General features: G+C 36.4%; 1 protein-coding gene across 1 annotated transcript; it reads left to right on the forward strand.

Annotated features, from left to right (window-relative positions):
* Positions 1-40: 40 nt before the first annotated feature.
* On the forward strand, positions 41-19832 carry TMED5 (transmembrane p24 trafficking protein 5). The gene is made up of 4 exons (XM_006061316.4): positions 41-391; positions 8362-8459; positions 14522-14705; positions 17020-19832. Exons 1-4 carry the CDS (start codon positions 212-214, stop codon positions 17236-17238), a joined length of 681 nt encoding a protein of 226 aa, XP_006061378.1. The 5' UTR covers positions 41-211; the 3' UTR covers positions 17239-19832.
* Positions 19833-21376: the final 1544 nt, after the last annotated feature.

Raw genomic sequence — 21376 nt, forward strand, 5'->3', positions numbered from 1 at the left:
GACTGCTGGCTCCGCCTTCAGTCCCTACGCTTTGTAGACAGGCGTTTCCCTCTCGGAGAAACACCCCTCCGCCTAGGCCTTCACCTGGAGCTTTTTCAGGCTCCAGGTTTGCCTGCCAACCACGAGGAGTCCTGGAAGGAAAAGCGAAGCATAAGTGCCGATAACCCACGCCTCTCAACGCCTTTCCCAGCCCGAGATCGCCCAGGCAGGGATGGGCGATAAGACCTGGCTACCCTTCCCCGTGGTCCTCTTGGCCGCTCTGCTGCTGCCTAGGGCGGCCGGCTTCACTCCCTCCTTAGACAGCGACTTCACGTTCACACTTCCGGCGGGCCAGAAGGAGTGTTTCTACCAGCCCATGCCCCTGAAAGCCTCGCTGGAGATCGAGTACCAAGTAAGTGTAGATGTTGAGCCAGCCTCCTTCCTTTAGCCTAACTGCACGTCGTCGCCTCTCACCCGCTGAGAAAGTTTTTGGGGACCGCCCGGCTGCTAAAGAGGCGAGGGCCGCCCGGAAGCAGGGCAGCTGCGCGCCGGCTCGCGAGGCGCTGTTGTCCAGGGGCTGGGGACTAGAAGTTAGGCGGGATCTAGAATTGACTACCCGCCCTCTCCCCTTTTCTCCGGTGGGAAAGAGGCCAGCTCTGGTGATGTCGATGGGTTTTCTCTTTGCTAATGATTCGTCCATGTCTTTTTAGCCACTACGCGCGCCAGTACCGGAAATTTCACAATTCAGGCCTAATACACGTTCTGTTTAATCACTGGACAAAATGACAGTTGCTTTAATCACCGCCCCCAACCCTCAGTTTCGGTATTATAAATCTATACTGTTACTTCTTCAGTTAAGGATTTTTGAATTGTGACCATGCGATTATCACTAAATCCTATTTTGGAATATTTTGAAAGGGGCTATTGGTGTGTTTAATGGTGAATTTCCTTCCCAGTTGTATGTGTGTGTCTGTGTTTGTGCGTGTGCTCAGTCGTTAAGTTGTCTCCGACTCTGCGACCCTATGGACTGTAGCCCGCCAGGCTTCTCTGTCCGTGAGTTTTCCCAGGCAAGAGTACTGGAGTCGGTTGCCATTTCCTTCTCCAGGGGATCTTCCCGACCCAGGGGTCGAACCGGCATCTCCTGCCTTGGCAGGCGAATTCTTTACCACTGAGCCAACAGGGAAGCCCTCTTAGTTATATATATACCCATTATTTAAAAACCAAATAAGATCTAATTGTATATTAAAGCTCTGTAATCTTTTCTTCAGCATTCTAAGCATTTCTCCCGTATCACTATTTTATTTTTAATAACAGCATGATGTTATAGGGAATTGCCTTAATTTATGTAGTAACTCTGGTAGAGGGTAATTTCTTAGAAGAAATCGTTAGCTCCAGTACGGCAAATTTCGATTTTTCTAGGTAGCACTGCAAAAAAAGAGAAATGCCTTCATGTGGTTCATCTTTCAACTTTTTTCATGTTACCTAATTTTTAATCAGATGTTAATTTTTTATAGTTGATGTAGAGAATCTTTTTCAATAACAGGGTACTGTCACATTTAGAGCAAAATAAAGTTATTTAGAATCTTCATCTGCAGAAACTTTGAGATTAGATTATTTATAGATGAATACAGCTTCCCTGGTGGCTCAGACGACAAAGAATCTGCGGGCAATGCGAGAGACCTGGGTTCCGTCCCTCGGTTGGGAAGATCCCCTGGAGGAAGGCATGACAACTCATGCTAGTATTCTTGCCTGGAGAATCCCCTTGGACAGAGGAGCCTGGCAGCAGGCTGCAACCCATGGCGTCGCCAAGAGTCAGACACTACTGAGCAACTAAGCAGCAGCAGCATAGATGCATAAGATAAGCATAAAGTATCTAAAATTACAGTTAGTGAGCCAAGCTGAGGCAGGAACTCAGCATTTCCTGATTTCCAATTCAGTTCAAAAGTTAATTTACTGAAGATTTACCACGTGCCAGTAATGCCTGGCGGCGAGGACGTAGAGGAGGGAACAAACAAAAGAAAGAGCCCTTTTCAGGGATCTTAATATTTAAAGGTTACTGGCTTATAAACAGGGGCTTCACAGGTAGAAGAGTGGTAAAGAATCTGCCTGCCAATGCGGGAGACTCAGAAGAAGCAAGTTGGATCCCTGGGTCGGGAAGATCCCCTGGAGCAGGAAATGGCAACCCACTCCAGTGTTCTTGCCTGGAAAATAAAGTATGGTTATATGCTGTTGGAGAAGGACTTCTCTGGGTTTTCAGAAAATAATTCTTGGAGAAAATAAATAGGAACCTAGAAACATGCTTAGGTGAAACAGGAATGCAGGGAAGAGGGGCATTCTAGGAAAAGTAACAAAATGAATATGCATTTCTGAAAATGCCCAGTGTTATTGTTCTAGCAGTGGGCAATATGTACTGGACACTACAAGTGCTGATCTTAAGGGGTGGAACTCTTAAGACTATAAAGTCTAGGGTGAGAATAGAAGAAAAAGATTGGAGAGGTCAGGAGGCTGGATCATGAATCTTAGCTTGTGTGCTATGCTGAGTAGCTTTGACCTTTGTCTGTATAAGGGCTACTGAAGCTAAGCAATGTGGTAACAGTCAAAAATGTTTTACAGTGTGGAATATGGATTTAAGGAGGGCAAAATTAGAGGTAAGGAAACCAGCTACAGGGTTAGAAAAAGTCTAGATAAGGAAACAAGTTTTATTGTTCATCAGTCTTTACCCAGGTATTAGGAAAGAAATTGGGATTTCTGTGGCAGTCCGGTGGATATGACTTCACGCTTCCACTGCATTGGACTTGTGTTCGATCCCTGGTCATGGAACTAAGATGCCAGCATGGCCTAAAAAAATAGATAAATAAAGGTAAACTACTGACCTCTTAGGATTAACAGCTCCAACTGTAGAGAAAAAAAAACGCCTAGGTCGAAATCTTGAATCTGGCACTTACAACCTCTGTGACCTTGAGCAAGTTACTTAACCCCACACTTGTAAAATATTGACAATAATAGTAAGAGTTGATTTGAAACAGTTATTAAGTGTTTATGTACCACCCCAAACAGATAGTAAAAGTTCAGTATATGTTAGCTTTTTTATGTTTACGTTTTTCGAGTTTTATATATAGTGGGTTAGCTTTATATCAGTACTTGGCATCTTTAATCACTCAAAAAGATTGTTCCCATAAAGCATTCTGTCTAAACTGTTTTGATTAAGGAAAGAATTAAAATCATTTGGTGTCTGTGGTCCTAGACAATGTTGCAAAGGTTCGTAGGGTAGAAATCTTCAACCCCTTGCATTTTCCAACTCTGTGATTAATTTTCCAATAACTACAAGCTACTGGGTTTTGTCTTCATTTTAAAATGTCAGGTAACAAACTTTTCTAGACATTGCCCTTGGTTTACTGTGACATATTAAAAATTTTAACCATTTCACACTTTTCAGGTTTAAGAGGACACTTTTAGGGTAACTGACCAGTCCCATTATATATTAAGTTCTCGGAATTTTTAAATGTCAATACATATATATCTTATGAGTAAAATAGATCATTCATTTAAATTTTTTATTATTGACTGCTTAGTTTCTGTAAGCTTTATGTTAAGTATTGCAGAAACAATGGTGAGTAATACTATACTCTGTGTACAGTAATACTAGACTCTTGCAGTCTAGTAAGGGGATAGACCTTAATCAAATTAATACAAGTTCAGTTCAGTTCAGTCGCTCAGTCATGTCCGACTCTTTGCGACCCCATGAACCGCAGCACACCAGGCTTCCCTGACCATCACAAACTCCCAGGGTTTACCCAAACTCATGTCCATTGAGTCGGTGATGCCATCCAACCATCTCATCCTCTGTCATCCCCTTCTCCTCCTGTCTTCAATCTTTCCCAACATCAGGGTCTGTTCAGATGAGTCAGCTCTTCCCATCAGGTGGCCAAAATACTGGAGTTTCAGCTTCAACATCAGTCCTTCCAATGAACAGCCAGGACTGGTCTCCTTTAGGATGGACTGGTTGGATCTCCTTGCAGTCCAAGGGACTCTCAAGAGTCTTCTCCAACACCACAGTTCAAAAGCATCAATTCTTCTGCACTCAGCTTTCTTTATAGTCCAACTCTCACATCCATACATGACTACTGGAAAACCATAGCCTTGACTAGATGGACCTTTATTGACAAAGTAATGTCTCTGCTTTTTAATATGCTGTCTAGGTTGGTCATAACTTTCCTTCCAAGGAATAAGTGTCTTTTAACTTCATGGCTGCAATCACAATCTGCAGTGATTTTGGAGCCCCCAAAAATAAAGTCAGCCACTGTTTCCCCATCTATTTCCCATGAAGAGTTGGGACCAGATGCCATGATCTTAGTTTTCTGAATGTTGAGCTTTAAGCCAACTTTTTCATTCTCCTCTTTCATTTTCATCAAGAGGCTCTTTAGTTCTTCTTCACTTTCTGCCATAAGGGTGGTATCATCTGCATATCTGAGGTTATTGAGATTTCTCCTGGCAGTCTTGATTCCAGCTTGTGCTTCTTCCAGCCCAGCATTTCTCATGATGTACTCTGCATATAAGTTAAATAAGCAGGGTGACAATATACAGCTTTGACGTACTCCTTTTCCTATTTGGAACCAGTTTGTTGTTCCATGTCTAGTTCTGTTGCTTCCTGACCTGCATACAGGTTTATCAAGAGGCAGGTCACGTGGTCTGGTATTCCCATCTCCTTCAGAATTTTCCACAGTTTATTGTGATCCACACAGTCAAAGGCTTTGGCATAGTCTATAAAGCAGAAATAGATGTTTTCCTGGAACTCTCTTGCTTCTTCCATGATCCAGTGAATGTTGGCAATTTGATCTCTGGTTCCTCTGCCTTTTCTAAAGCCAGCTTGAACATCTGGAAGTTCACAGTTCACGTATTGCTGAACTCTGGCTTGGAGAATTTTGAGCATTACTTTACTAGCGTGTGAGATGAGTGCAATTTGAGCATTCTTTGGCATTGCCTTTCTTTGGGATTGGAATGAAAACTGACCTTTTCCAGTCCTGTGGCCACTGCTGAGTTTTCCAAATTTGCTGGCATATTGAGTGCAGCACTTTCACAGCATCATCTTTCAGGGTTTGGAATAGCTCAACTGGAATTCCATCACCTCCACTAGCTTTGTTCATAGTCATGCTTTCGAAAGCCCACTTGACTTCACATTCCAGGATGTCTGGCTCTAGGTGAGTTATCACATCATTGTGATTATCTGGGTTGTGAAGATCTTTTTTGTATAGTTCTTCTGTGTATTCTTGCCACCTCTTCTTAATGTCTTCTGCTTCTGTTAGGTCCATACCATTTCTGTCCTTTATTGAGCCCATCTTTGCATGAAATGTTCCCTTGGTATCTCTAATTTTCTTGAAGAGATCTCTAGTCTTCCCCATTCTATTGTTTTCCTCTATTTCTTTGCATTGATCGCTGAGGAAGGCTTTCTTATCTCTCCTTGCTATTCTTTGGAACTCTGCATTCAAACGGGTGTATCTTTCCTTTTCGCTTCTCTTCTTTTCACAGCTATTTGTAAGGCCTCCTCAGACAGCCATTTTGCTTTTTTGCATTTCTTTTTCTTGGGGATGGTCTTGATCCCTGTCTCCTGTACAATGTCAGGAACCTCCGTCCATAGTTCATCAGGCACTTTGTCTATCAGATCTAGTCCCTTAAATCTATTTTTCACTTCCACTGTATAATCATAAGGGATTTGATTTAGGTCATACCTGAATGGTCTAGTGGTTTTCCCCACTTTCTTCAATTTAAGTCTGAGCCACAGTCAGCTCACAGTCTTGTTTTTGCTGACTGTTTAGAGCTTCTCCATCTTTGGCTGCAAAGAATATAATCAATCTGATTTCTGTTGCTATGAAGCTAACTGCATAAGCCTAAGAATGTTTAATAGAAGGACTTGATTTTATCTGGGAATTGAAAGAAGACATCCTAGAACTAGAGTTCAGATCTGTGAAGAATCAGGCTTACTAGGGATAAGGGGGTGAAACAAGGTGATAGGTAAAAAGAACAGCATGTGGTAATCCAAGGCTTTGAGGCAGAAGACTGAAGAATACCTTTGAGGGACTGAAAGACTATGACAGACAGGGGAAAGTGGGACTCATTCATCCTGATCCATTGAAATCATTAGGAAGTTTAATTTAGATTTATGGTATTGTTTATTTTAAATAGGTATTTTGTGTATTTTAAAATTAGCTTCTATATTTTTAAATGCCATTTAAGCCTGCCAGTCATTACCAATAATATCTTTTGCTTTACTGAAGTCTATGCTTAATTTTGTCATATCACTTATTTTTTGATTTAATGGATATGACTTTGGGGTTTTGGAGGGGAAACTTTAGTAATTTTAGAATGTTTTGAGTCCTTAGATATCAGAAAATGGTTTTATCTTTTGCTTTCTCTTCAATAATATTTGGGAACATTGACTACATGTGATTTTTTAAAATCCCTTGTGATTTTTACATCTAGTGTATGTGCAAGAATGCTGGTGCCATCCCTGTTCTTGTTATTTTATAGTTCTCTCCTACTACTTCAGTTTCTAGGTGGTTCTTTTCAAATCCTTTGGAAAAGTCAGTAGGAGGCTTATTAGGTGGTTATTTGAAATCTTTAGCTCTGTCCTTCATAAAGTCTTACCATTTCCTGCATTGTTCTTATCTATACTTTTTTTGCTTTGTTCTGAGAATTCTTTGGCTCCTTTTCTCTGATTTTTAGACTCTATCCATGTCTATTCTGCTGTTGTTAAGGCTTTATTCGTTAGGGCTTTATTTGGGCAATCACATTTTGGGTTTTTCTAAGAATTTGTCATATCAGCATCTTCATCTTTTATCGATTTTTACATTCTTAAATTTCTCTGAGGATATATATTACATTTATCTGATGAAACATATTTTTAAATCTGTCTAAATTATTTTCCAAAATTTGATCCTCTGAGAAAAGCTGCTGCTGCTAAGTCACTTCAGTTGTGTCTGACTCTGTGTGACCCCATAGACGGCAGCCCACCAGGCTCCCCCGTCACTGGGATTCTCCAGGCAAGAACACTGGAGTGGGTTGCCATTTCCTTCTCCAATGCATGAAAGTGAAAAGTGAAAGGGAAGTCGCTCAGTCGTGTCCGACTCCCAGCGACCCCATGGACTACAGCCTACCAGGCTCCTCTGTCCATGGGATTTTCCAGGCAAGAGTACTGGAGTGGGGTGCCGAGTAACATGAAAAAGCAGACATTGGTTTCAGCAAATATTTGGTGTTTCTGTTTTTAGAATTTTGAGATTAATAGATATTGGTAGCTAGATGTATTCATTGTTCAGTGGAGTATCTCTAGAAAGTTCTTACTCTTCAAATCTGTTAACAGATTTCCTAGAATTCTAGTATTGTTATGGATTATATTGCTATCTTTTCTTCATTTCACTGGGATTTAAAGAGGAAAAAGAATTGTGTATATTTAGCTAGCCACTTGAAACCAGTTCTGTTGGTCAGTAAGTAGAGCACAAGAGTAGGTAATCTATTATTCCATTAAAGCCATGAAGAAAAAGAAAATGGAGTTATTTAAGAAAAACAGTAGCCTTCGAAGTTAGATTGCTAAATTGACATTGTGACCATACCACTTATTTATTATCTCACCTTAGACAACCTTCTCTGTGCCTGTTTTTTGAGGGTTTTTAAAATTTTCTTGAGGAAAGGGGTGTTTGTTTTGGTTGTTTTCGCTAAAATGAAATAAATAATAGAACCTACGTTTTAGAGTTGTTGTGAGAAATAAATTAATCCACATAAAGCACTTAAAACAATGTGTGGCATAAACCATAATTGTTAGCTGCCATCATCATCATCATCATCAGAACATTTTGAAATTGTAAAGGAACAAGCTGAATTATTTGGCCAGTAAGTAAATAGCCTACTTGGAATACACAATTCATACTGGGAAATAATAGGTGATGTGTTAAAAAAGTCAGTTGGAATCAGATCATAAACGTCTTGAGTTCCAGGCTGAGAAGTAGCTAATACTGAGGAGGAAACAAACTCAGAAAAATTACATAGCAAACCCTAAATTGCTGAAGGAAAAGGGTCTACAAATTGAACTCCTTTCTGTGTTTCTTTCTAATCCATAGGGCTTCTCGATGAAGGTACTGTTCTAGGGAGATTATTTCAGTAATACTCCTAAGACCTAAATTTAAGTGATGGCAGCAGGAAATGGCAAGAAAGGGACAAGTTCCAAAAATGAATGGAATGGAAAAAAATGGTCTTTCCTTTCTAGCTCTAACATGAGTGTGTTGACCTTCTTACCCTTGTTAAGGTTTAGAAATGAAATCTTTTCATCATATGATCTACTTTTTATTTTCAGCATTTGTAAAATGTGCTGTTCTCTTCTTTGCCTTTCTGCAGGTTTTAGATGGAGCAGGATTAGATATTGATTTCCATCTTGCTTCTCCAGAAGGAAAAACCTTAGTTTTTGAACAAAGAAAATCAGATGGAGTTCACACGTAAGTAATCTCTTAGTTGGGTTCCATGAACTGAATACCAGTGGGAACAGGGAAATTTAGCACATTTGATACTAAATATTAGCATGAAATGATTCCATATGAACATTTTAAACAGTTCTTTTCGGTGATCTATCTTAAACTAAAGTGTCATCTTGTTTAGGCATTTTCTTTTGATCTTGACTGAGTTTTTGCTTTGCTTTGGTTAATGAGATGAGTATACCACAGGTACTGCCTTCAATCTTCTGAGGCATTTTAAAACCTGCCTTTCTGGCCACCACAGGCTTTTTCTGTTATAAGTTACTATTCCAGGTATATATCTTGAACTGGTGGCTATATCATTTTTGCCAGTAGTTTTCTTAAAACAACAGTACAGTGATACATCTTTATGTGTGTGTATGTAAATTTTTATTTTCTTCAAATGTCACTCTTTTTAGATAATTAGAAGACCTGAAAGTAAAAGATCTGACCACAGGAAACCTTATAGAAAATGCTTTTTATAATTATGAGTTTAAAATTTGATAAAAGGCCATATATTGTATCTCATTTCTCTTTTTTCCATCTCACCAGTGTTTCTGTTTCATTGTATTATTTTACTGTAGCACTTTGTTTCTCAGTATTGTTACTGAGTTTAAACTGTGAGTATATAGGAATAAGAAAATCAAATATGGAGTGTCCAATATTTGCCATAAACTAGACTTTTCATTTTATATGCTTTTGGAGAAGGAAATGGCAACCCACTCCAGTGTTCTTGCCTGGAGAATCCCAGGGACGGGGAGCCTGGTGGGCTGCCGTTTGTGGGGTCACACAGAGTTGGACACGACTGAAGCGACTTAGCAGCAGCAAATTAATCATTCCAACCCACTGTGAGAGATAGAGTCTTTGATTCTCCAATTCCCATTTTACAGACAAGGAGGCTTAGAGAAGTTAAATAAGACTGCAGGCATATACATTTATTAGGAGGAAGCAGAATGAACCACAATTCTTGCTTCTACTATACAGTGCTTAGAACATCTCTAGCACATAGTCTTTGTTAACCAAAGTACCTGGCATATAACTGTTACTCAGTAAATATGAATACATGTATGAGTGAACGAGGTGGGAAAATGTCTCAACCATAGTTTTCTAAGATACTCATTTTAGTGTGCTTTCAAAAATGCCATTTTACCTATGCAGAGTTCTAAAAAAAAAAAAATTACATAAACTACTGATAAATAAAATAAGAAGTGGTAATTTTAAGTCAGTTAAGGTGGCTATACCAGAATTAACTATTCTTTCTCTTTGATAGGTATATGAACAAGAGCCAAAAATGGAAGTTCATCTTTAAATTTCAGAATATAGAAAATGTATAGAATTTCTGTCAATTTTAATTACTCTCCCATTTTCTGCTTTCATTTAGAGATTAGGGAGGAAAAGGTATGTTACTGCTTTCTTAGAAAGAGTTGTTGTTCAGTCCCTAAGTTGTGTCCAACTCTTTGTGGCCAGGCTCCTCTGTCCTCTACTACCTCCCAGAGTTTGCTCAGATTCATGGCCATTGAGTCAATGATGCCATCTAACCGTCTCATCCTCTGCCACTCCCTTCTTTTGCCTTCAATCTTTCCCAGCATCAGGGTCTTTTCCAGTGAGTCAGCTCTTCGCATCAGGTGGCCAAGGTATTGGAGCTTCAGCATCAGTCCTTCCAATGAATTTTCAGGGTTGATTTCCTTTAGGATTGACTGGTTTGAGCTCCTTGCAGTCCAGGGGACTCTCAAGAGTCTCCTCCAGCACCACAATTTGAAAGCATCAATTCTTTGGCACTCAGACTTCATTATGGTCCAACTCTCACATCCGTACATGACTACTGGAAAAACCATAGCTTTGACTATACAAACGTTTGTTAGCAAAGTGATGTTTCTGCTTTTTAATATGCTGTCTAGGTTTGTCATAGCTTTCCTTTCAAGAAGCAAGTATCTTTTAATTTCATGGCTGCAGTCACCATTCGCAGTGCTTTTGGAGCCAAAGTAGTGAAAATCTGTCACTGTTTCTTTCCAACTTTTTCCCCATCTCTTTGCCATGAAGTAATGGCCTGGATGCCATGATCTTAGTTTTATGAATATAGTTTTAAGCCAGCTTTTTCACTCTCCTCTTTCACCTTCATAAAGAGACTCTTGAGTTCCTCTTCACTTTCTGTCCTCTGAAGAGTGGTACCATCTGCATATCTGAGGTTTATAGTTCTCTTGGCAGTCTTGATTCCAGCTTTGTGATTCATCCAGCCTGGCACTTCACATGATGTACTCTGCTTAAAAGTTAAATAAGCAGGGTGACAATATATAGTCTTGTCATACTCCTTTACCAATATTGAACCCATCACTTGTTCCATGTCCAGTTCTAACTATTGTTTCTTGACTCACATACAGGTTTCTCAGGAGACTGGTAAGGTGGTCTGATACTCCTAGCTCTTTAAGAAATTTCCAGTTTGTTGTGATCCACACAGTCAAAGGCTTTAGCGTAGTCAATGAAGCAAAAGCAGATGTTCTTCTGTAATTCTCTTGGTATCTCTATGATCCAACAATATTAGCAATTTGATCTCTGGTTCCTCTGCCTCTTTGAAACCCAGATTGTACATCTACAATTTCTCAGTTCACATACTGCTGAAACCTAGCTTGAAGATTTTGAGCATGAACTTACCAGCATGTAAAATGAGTGCAACTGTATGGTAGTTTGGCATTGCCCTTTAAATTGGAATGAAAAACTGACCTTTTTCAGTCATGTGGCCCCTGCTGAGTTTTCCAAATTTGCTGACATATTGAGTGCAGTACTTTAACAGCATCATCATTTAGGATTTTAAACAGCTCAGGTGAAATTTCATCACCTCCACTAGCTTTGTAGTAATGATTCCTAGGGCCCACTTGACTTCACACTGCAGCATGTCTGGCTCTAGGTGAGTGACCACATAGAATTATCTCTCATTAAACCATTGGTAAAAAGAATGAGTTTATAAGAGTTCTTTTGATATGTCAGGTCACTGTTCTAAGTACTTTATGTATTAATTTTTTTTTTATTCTTCCCTATAGTCCTTACTATCATCTTACCAATGAAGGAATTGAGGCATAGAGCAGTTAAGTAAATTGCTGCAGGTTACACAGCTAATGAACAGCAAAGCCAGGATTTAAAACCAGTCAGCAACTCACTCTTAATCACTATACCAAAGTTACAAATCTAAAAACTAAAATGAAAATTTCATCTTTAGCTATATTAACTTTTCAAAAAATTACTTAATTTTTGGCTGTGCTGGGTCATCATTGCTATGAACCAGCTTTTGCTAATTGTGGGCTACTCTTCATTGCTGTGCTTGGGCTTCTTTCTCATTGCAGTAGCTTCTCTTGTTGCAAAGCACAGGCTCTAGAGTGTGCAGGCTCAGTAGTTGTGATGCACAAGCTTAGGTGCTACATGGCATGTGAAATCTGCCCAGACCAGGGATTGAGCCCAGGTGCCCTACATTAGTAGGTGGATTCTAAACCACTGGACTACCAGAGAAGTCCCTTAACTTTTTAAAGGCAATTAAAATCTGTTATGCCACTGAAAGTTTTTTCTTAAACCAAACCTTTGAAACAAATACTGTCCTTCCAGAAGTCAAGGTTAGTAAAAAAAAAAAAATGTCTCCAGACAGAGCCTTAAACAGCTTAAGTAATACCTGTTTGTCCAGCATTGTCATATGTACCATTTTTCTAGACTACTAAATTAGTTATTACCCTAACTCATATCAGAACTTAAGTCTCCCCCCAAAATTCAAAGATTAAGAGATAAAGTGTATAAAAGTATGTAAATTATGAAGGGGGATATATAAGTATTGGAGAAGGAAATGGCAGCCCACTCTAGTATTCTTGCTTGGGAAATCCCATGGACAGAGCCTGGTGGGCTGCAGTCCATGGGGTCACAAAAGAGTTGGACACAACTGATTGAGCACATACAAGTTTTGACTAGAGAAGGGAATGGCAACCCACTCCAGTATTCTTGCCTGGACAATCCCATGGACAGAGGAGCCTGGTTGGCTACAGTCCATGGGATCGCAGAGTTGGACACAACTGAAGCAACTGAGCACGCATGTCTACAAGTAGTGGCTATTTTTATTTATAGTATATATACTAAAATCCAGTCACACTGCTGAGTAGTCATCTCTTATTCTTAAACACAGTAAATCACAAATAGGGGGAAGAGAAACAAGACTGGCTTAAAAGATGAAGATCACAGAAGGCTATAGAAAATAAAGCAAGGCACCTCAGAAATTGAAGATCAAACATATAACATCCACAAAAGAGCCAATGCCATCGTTTGGCCTGTGTAGGCCTCCTCTTGCCAAATGACTTCTAGATCAAGTAATCAATCATTCAGAAGTCCTCCGATCACAACTATTTGCTAGCATTTTGTAGCACTGTTCCACGTTTTGTGTATGTGTACCTTCCAAGAGCTCATCCTTCTTGTGATATGCCCAAGAAAACCCAATGAGAGAAAATTAAAATACTGATACTATGGGATAAGATTTTGTCAGTAGGATTGAGCTTTGAAACAATACTGTTATAGCTAATTTTTGTTTTTTGGCCCATCTTGAATGAGTTTTCACCCCTTTGGGGCAGTATCTCCTCATTGAGAATGTGTAGACTAAGAATGCTGCCCTTCAGAATACATATGGTGGTTATATGCTATCAGTGATGCCATTAATCAGAATATAGTGGAAATTTTACCTCAGAAAATGCCCCAAATCTAGGTCATATTACATAATAGTCACAATATTTTTGTTTTGTTCCTTTTAATATTGTTCCCCTATATCCATACCAGTGTTTGCTTTAGACTCCTTCAAAGGTTAAATGTGTCTCCAAAGACAAAGGTATGTCATAATTAAGGACACTGCAAAGAATACAGAAGGCTTCTAGCAGTATTGTAGAAAGATCAATTAACCGAAGGTCAAAAGTTCAAGCTTCATCTATGCTTAGAATAGGCTATGTGATCGTGGGCAAGAAACTTGTATCTATGTGAACCTTATTTTACTTGCCGTGAAAAGGCCAATTATGCTTACTTTCAAATAGGATGATAAAGATTAAAAACGATGTGTGAAAGCAGTATGTAAATTGTGAAGAGGTATATAAGTACTGGCTATTTTTATTAATAGTGATATATGCTAAAATCAAATCACATTGCTGAGTACTTACATGTTATGCCTAAACAAACCCTAGGTCAGAAATAAGGGGTGGGGGGAGAGATGGAGATGGCTTAAAAGATGAGAATCACATGTTGCTCAGAAGGCTATAGAAAATGATGTAATCTGCCCCAAAATTTAAGTGATCCAGCATATTGGATAAGGAAACTTCGAATTTAGACCAACCTTCATGAACAGTCACAACAAAACCTTTGTTGAACTTTGTTGTTTTTGTGGCCAGCAGTAGTAAATGTCATTAGCCTGTGTAAATAGTTTGTTAAAACTTCTCTCCACAAAAAGTTATTAGAAAACTATTTTGCTAAATTAACTCTGCCTAGGCCAATTATCTTTAATGTGAAGATCAAGATTGTTTAAGTTATGAGTGGCATTTATTCAGTAAAGGTAATGCCACTATGAGTAATGCTCTTGTTCTTCACCACTGAACTCACTCCTAATCTTTGTAAACTGTATTATAATTATGTACTTAATCCAAAGGGGCCTAGAATGAAGCATTTAGGAAAATCCATTGGTTTTGAAAATTTTAAAAAATCTCACTTTACAAATTAATCTCAAAAGTGGAGGTCTGTAGTGATGTTTCCATGAGTTGAACTCATTATAAATTACTTTAAATACATAAATATTAAGGTTCACTCTGAGGTATCCTATCTAGGTTTTTAATCCTGCTCCAGTGTCAAGCACATTTAAATTGCAAGTACTTGAATATCTATTTTCTGTTACTGCTTTAAAGAAATTATAAATTATCTTTCAGTACTATGGAGGTCTGTCAGTAAGCTGTCCAATTATAAATCATGTTATTTCTTTTACAATAGTTTTTTCTTTGATCCCAGATGGAAGTACAGATAACTGAGGACAGTTTCTTTTTTTAATACAGGATAGAGACTGAAGTTGGTGATTACATGTTCTGCTTTGACAATACATTCAGCACCATTTCTGAGAAGGTGATTTTCTTTGAATTAATCCTGGATAATATGGGAGAACAGGAGCAAGAACAAGAGGACTGGAAGAAATACATTACTGGCACAGATATGTTGGATATGAAACTGGAGGACATTCTGGTCAGTATGGTTTTTTTTTTTTTAGAATAAAATAATAAAAAGTTACTAACATCTAGAGACTTTACCATGTGATAGGCACTGAGTTAGGTATTATCTACATTCTCTTACCTAGTCCTTACTTAATTCTATGAGGATTATCCACTCCATTTTCCAATAAGGAAAATTAAGGATTAGGGATATTTGGTAATTGTCTGTCACAGAACCACAGAGAGGGAAACTCCAATTTGAACACATGCTCTTAAATACAGAACTTAGTATGTTGAAACAGAGGATTGTAATGATCTGCAGAATGCTTGCACACAAAATTGAGTAATTTTTAAATACTTAAAATATACAGGAATTTTCCCCCATAACACAGATTTTATAATGTGAAATTTGGTATCACTTGATTAATTTGGGGAATGCTGTTAACATAACTCAGCCAAACCTAGTAGTTATCAGAAACTACTACTACCCTCAGGAGTAAAAGCTTCTTTGCTTGAGTTGCTTTATGCTTTATTTATCATAAACATGCATAAAGAAATATGCATGTATATGAACCTATTTACTAATAATTATATTGCCAGTGTTGGGGAGAAAGGTCATTACCCTTCAGCCACAACTAGAGGTAATCAAATGATAGAATTTATTCAGCGATATTTATAAACAGCATATATACCTGTTACAGAACTTTCTGTAGGAGAAATAATGTGATTATTCCAAATTTGAAACTGTAATGTATAACTCTAATACTCATAACCTGAACTGTTTTTTTTTATAGTGTGGTATTTTGATCATGTTGAGGTTTCTTAAGAAAACTATCAAATTATAAAAGAAGAGATATTGTAAGATCAGTTAGCTGAGTCGGAAAATTAAAGGATCATATCATATGTGTAATTCCTTAGTGACTGAGCCTTCTAAGCCTTGGTGTCCTATCACCCTTGGGGATACCACCTCTAGAGTTGTGAGGATGAAAGGTGATATGGCATATCTATAAATGCTTAAAACAGCATCTAGCAAACAGTAAGTGTTAGTTTTCTTACCTTTAACATTGTTGCTAACTGTGACTACAAACTGAAATGATTAAGCTTGATTACCATGAATATTTACCATGACAGTTTTGATCTCATCATCTCATATGTATACTAAATTTAGTTGAATTTGAGATTCAGAAGAAGACTTAGTTATCATTAGTCCAGCTCCAAACTCCCTTTTCCCCTTTTATTCCATTTTGTAGATAAGGAACTGGCTTAAAATGGAAATGATGCATCCATAGTCTCACTACTATGGATAGAAATAGTCTCTTTTTCCCACTCATTTTTAAAATTTCAATCATATTAATATATTCTTCCATTTTAAATTTATATTGCCAACAAGTACAAAATACAAGTAGTTGTAAATTTTATTAGTACTAATATTTCACTGAATTCTCAAGAAATTGACTTCATTCACAATTAAACAAAGTGACCAGAAAGTTCAGATTTAAATATGGCTTAAAATACTTAGTCTTTGTTAAAGAAAAACAAAGTGTCTTTCAGGAGTTTTTCCATTTATACTCCCCCATCAAAATTTTTTATCACAGCAGCAAACTTGAATAAACAATTTTATACTTGACTGTCATCATCTGATATTGAAAAGAACTATGCACGGTCTTTTCATTTGGGGATCTCAATCTCATATTTTTCTGGAAAATATTTGCATTACTAGATTACCATTGCATTACAAATAGAGCACTCTGAAATTCTGTGTATATTTTTTGCTTTTAAATGAGGATTTTAAGGTGACTATACAGGAAAATCTGTTTGTTATTTTCTTACTTATGCCATCAATACTTTAACATAATTTCTAATCTCAATTTTACCTTATATTCATGTAAACCTTTTATAGTTTTTAAATCACTTCTCACCAGGACCCTACTAAAAAAATTTTTTTCAGATGTGCAACTCAGACTGCATCTTGGTAAGCTTGTTTTATGAATGTACTCTTGGAACATTTCTGTAATAAAAACATTTCTTATGGTTGTTAGGGCTAACAAGATAATGTATGTAAAATTACTGGCACTGCAGCACTCAAATATATTTTCGTATTATTTTCAATTCCCAGTAGCTTTGTTCTCTTTTAGAATAATTATAAATAATAATTTAAACATATCATGAGAACTATTACATAAACTTTATGTAGTAAAGATCTTTAGGTAAATCTTAAGTAGTACCTACCCCTTAATTAAAATTGTTTTTGGATATTAAACTAGTAAGAGTACAGTGAAGCACAGTTTTAAATTAACTTAAAATTACTGAGCATTCTTTTACAATAAAATTATTTTATTTATCTCCAGGAGTCTATCAACAGCATCAAGTCCAGACTAAGCAAAAGTGGTCACATCCAAACTCTGCTTAGAGCATTTGAAGCACGTGACCGAAACATACAAGAAAGCAACTTTGACAGAGTCAATTTCTGGTCTATGGTTAATTTAGTGGTAATGGTTGTAGTGTCAGCCATTCAAGTGTATATGCTGAAGAGTCTATTTGAAGATAAGAGGAAAAGTAGAACTTAAAATTCCAGAGTACTTAACATTCACAAAAAGGGGCAGAAAAATGCAATAAACTGTTACAGTCAAGACCATTAACAACAGTCTTTTCCAAAACATTTTTAGGCATTACCATTAAGTGTGAAATAAGTATAATTTTAATATGAAAGGAAAGGCTTAACTTTCATCTGTGCAAGTAATCTTATTGTTCCGATTGTACTTAAGTGTATTGCAAATATTGTGCAGGTATAAATGAATGAAGCCATGTTAATAACAGTAGTTTCCTATGTTTGCAAAAGTTTTGCAAATGTCATTAGGTGATTTAAATAAATGAACTTTAGGCCTAAATGTAACACTGAACAATGTTTTTAGAAGACTGTTACCCAGAAGTTTCTTTGTAAATGTGGCAATTACAAATTAATTGTAGAAGTTTTTCAGTGTATCAAGTTATAAATCATGAGAATTATCTAATCATGGATATCTTTAGAAAACAAAAACTCAACTTTTCTCTTTTTACATATGTATCTTCTAAATGTATATAGAAACACAGCTGTGAAAAAAAGGTATGTGGGATTTTTTATAACCAAATATATTAAAATATTAACAAAAAGTATTAGTTTTATATACCTAGCCTACATTCCTAAAAGCTGGCTTTTTGAATAATTCTTAAAAATACTAAAAGCATACTTATCAAAAATAGGACAGATTTTCTCTTTGAAGTGAATAAAGATCGTTCCCAATTTCTGTAAGGATACATTCTAATAGTTAACTTAAGATATAGGATTTCTAAATTAAATGAGGGGAAATCACTTTATTTTTATATTATCAATAGTGTTACATTAGTTTTAATGTATTTACTGACATGGATGATACATTAATACCATCAGTGTGATGGAAATATTGCTAAAAGAATTTGGACCCAAAGTTAAGTAAATATCTTGAGTTCTCAAAAATCATTAAAAAAAAAAACAAAGTCAATATAAAAGAATTTAGGGAAACGAGAATATCAAAATAAAATTTACTTAAACTATAAGTATCTGGAATCTGACTGGCTTATCATAATCACTCAATCCTAATATAAACCATGAGATTAATTTCCAGTTAAGCCCTACTAGTATAAATATTTATTAGTTTTTATTGTAATTTTCATAAAATGACCTTTCTGATCACTTTATTGGCATTCAAATAAGAATCAAAAACCTACAGAAGTTTCAACACTCAATATGTGAACAACCTATAGTCTTTACCATCATGTCTTAATCAAGTACTAGTAACTTAATGAATTAAACAGAATTTTTAGGTTATACCAACTTGTAATATTGTTTATGTCATGTAAGAGTTAAAAACAATGAACTGATAAACCTGAGTACAGTTGGTTAGTACTGCTGAATTCTTAATAAGCAATAATAATATCCAGAGATAACGGTTTAATCTATAATTTATAATCAAGTGGTACAAAATGAGAGATATTTCCCTCCATCTTATATATATTTCCCTCTATTCTTCTTGGGAGAAGAATAGAAACTTAGATTTCCCAACTTTGAGGCTTTTTTAAAGTGAGATAAATGCCATGTTTAGGTGATTACCTTAATTGGCTAAGAAAATGCTTTTAAGTGTACAGGAGTAGCCCCTATAACACATGCAAAACAAGGGCCAGTAAGATTTTTGCTTATCAAGAGCTTTTTCCTCTTCTGATAAACTAATAATGAGAACCGAACATAAAGTACTATAGCTAATAAAACAGTACAGATATAAACTACTGCATCTTTTCTATAAAACTGTGATTAAGAACTCTACCTCTTATGTGTGGCTGGTCACTGTACTTACTGTACTCTGATTCTTTACCTAACAATGGATTTGTTACATCATTTACATTTGATTTGTGCCACTGATTTTTTTAAACCTTTGATTCAGTAACTTCCTATTATATAATAATGGCCTTATTTAGAAAACAAAAAATTTAGGGATATTGAGGACAATTTTATTTTTATAGACAAAGTGAAAACAGATTATTTAAGAAGCATGTTACCTGTATTAACCATAGAGTAAAATTTGTATGCAAAGAACTAAATTCTTTAATATTTCTAAAAGCTTATTGTTTATCTGCATCATATGGTTTTAGTGTAGTATTAAGTTTTGACATTAAAATTATGCTAAAAGTGAGTAAACTGTCACTTGACAGCTTATTTTATCTTTACTTTTTACTCATATAAACTTCTAAAATACTAAAATATTTAACTAAGGCCTAGAGTTTCACTATGATTTGCATTTGGATCCTTAATGATTGGTTTTCTGTGAATGTCAAGATAAGTGGTTGAAATAGTATTGAAATAAAGTATAAACTGAAATGTCATTTTATGTATGTTTATCCTTCTCAAGTATTGTTATGTCCTAAAATTGACAAAAATTGAATACCTATAATTGTATGCTTCCCCAAAGAAAATTCTTTTATCTGAAATTTTCAAAGATATTGATTCAGCATGTAATGGTTTTTCAGTTGAAATTTAATAATGCACAATTAGTGTTGCTCAAATGCTTTATACTTATGAACAGACACAGCCATATTAAATGAGCATTGAATACTGTGCTGAGTATATATAATAAAAATTACAATCAAAGAATGTCTTATTTATCTACCAGTCATTATAAATACTGTCTAATCTTTAAAGCCTTCATTGATTTCATCTTAAAAGTGTGCTCTCTTCCAACTGAAAACCCATACTTCTCTGCACTTTTTATTGTGAATCATTCTACCCTTCAGTAGAGTTCTGTTTGTGTATGTACTTGATCTGCTGCTGCCCAAACATGTAACTAAGAGGTACTCAAAGGTACTCAAAACAGGCAAAGATTCAGTTCTGAGAGTCTGGAATACTAAATAAGTACTCAGGGAGCTTGTTCCACTCTTCTACCCTATTACAAAAATTGATTGTTTAGGATTAGAATTTAGTTCCAGAATCTTAATTAACACAATTTGGGATTCTGGTGTCTACATTATCCTTGGATCATTTGCTAACTGGGTGAACTTGGGAAATCAAAACTCCAGTTTCAGGACTTCAGTGGCTAAGACTCTGCTCCAAGTGCAGGGGCCAGGGTTCAATACCTGGTCAGGGAGCTGAGATCCCACATGCTGTAACTAAGCATTCGCATGCCATAACCAAGATCAAAGATCTCATATGCTACAACTAAGACCCAACATAGTCAAATAAATATTTAAAAAAGAAAACAACTCCAGTTTCCTCCTTTGCAGAAGTATTTTAAGTTACATCTTAAAACTCAGTTAAAAGAGTAAATAAAAGAATCTAGTGCTTAGTGAAGGTTGGTATATTATTGGTGATTTCCTTCATACCATTTAGACAAGCCACTTTTCCCCCGCAGACCAGTAGAATTCCTTAGGCACCTTTCTGGTTCCGCACTACCATCACTTTCAGGTGTCTGGGTTTGTGTCATTGGACACTGGGTATACATACACTTAATGTGTATCTGGGAGAATGACAGAATAAAGAATCCAGACCTAAGATGATGGCATCTGAGAATAAGCATATATCATGGATGCTAGATCCCTGCATTGAGAAGAAAAGGTGAGAAAATGCAGGGCAGGGGAAAAAGTTAGGTCTTCAATGTCTATGAATCAACAGCAAAGTGAACAGTGAGAATCTTTTATCCAACAGTGAAATGAACTCCCTTATAAATAAAGCAAGCAACAACTCCCCAATCTTAGTTTCCAAGTGGCAATAATGATTAGACATAAAAGGGATTATTTCTACATTGGGATAAAATGGAAAGATGGACTAATAAAACTAAATATTGTTTTTATTTCAATTTTTTAAAGCACTAAGTAATATTAGTGGTAGGAGAAAGCTGAAAGGGCCAGAGCTTCAAAAGACACATTTGTAGAGTTCTGTTTTGCTGAATTCTTGCTTGGTATTAAAAAGCAGAAGAGAAATTCAAAACACAATACCATTTATAATCACTCTAAAGAAACAAAACATGTACAGGATCAGTATGATAAAAGTTACCAAATGCCTGATAAAAGAAAAACCTAAATAAATGGAGAAACAAACCATATTCAAAGGTGAGAAGGCTCAACATAAAAAAGTCAATTCTTCCTAAACTGATCTATAAATTTAACATAATTCTTATAAAATCTAGCAAGGTTTTTTTGTAG

Source organism: Bubalus bubalis, chromosome 6, assembly GCF_019923935.1.
Source record: "Bubalus bubalis isolate 160015118507 breed Murrah chromosome 6, NDDB_SH_1, whole genome shotgun sequence".
Lineage (NCBI taxonomy): Eukaryota > Metazoa > Chordata > Mammalia > Artiodactyla > Bovidae > Bubalus > Bubalus bubalis.

What these genes read in the sequence shown, in the direction of transcription:
- TMED5 (XM_006061316.4), top strand. Translation starts at nt 212, where the DNA reads ATGGGCGATAAGACCTGGCTACCCTTCCCCGTGGTCCTCTTGGCCGCT. An exon ending in CGCTGGAGATCGAGTACCAA is followed by an intron (nt 392 to 8,361) that starts GTAAGTGTAGAT and finishes GCCTTTCTGCAG; the next exon opens with GTTTTAGATGGAGCAGGATT. An exon ending in TGAAACTGGAGGACATTCTG is followed by an intron (nt 14,706 to 17,019) that starts GTCAGTATGGTT and finishes ATTTATCTCCAG; the next exon opens with GAGTCTATCAACAGCATCAA.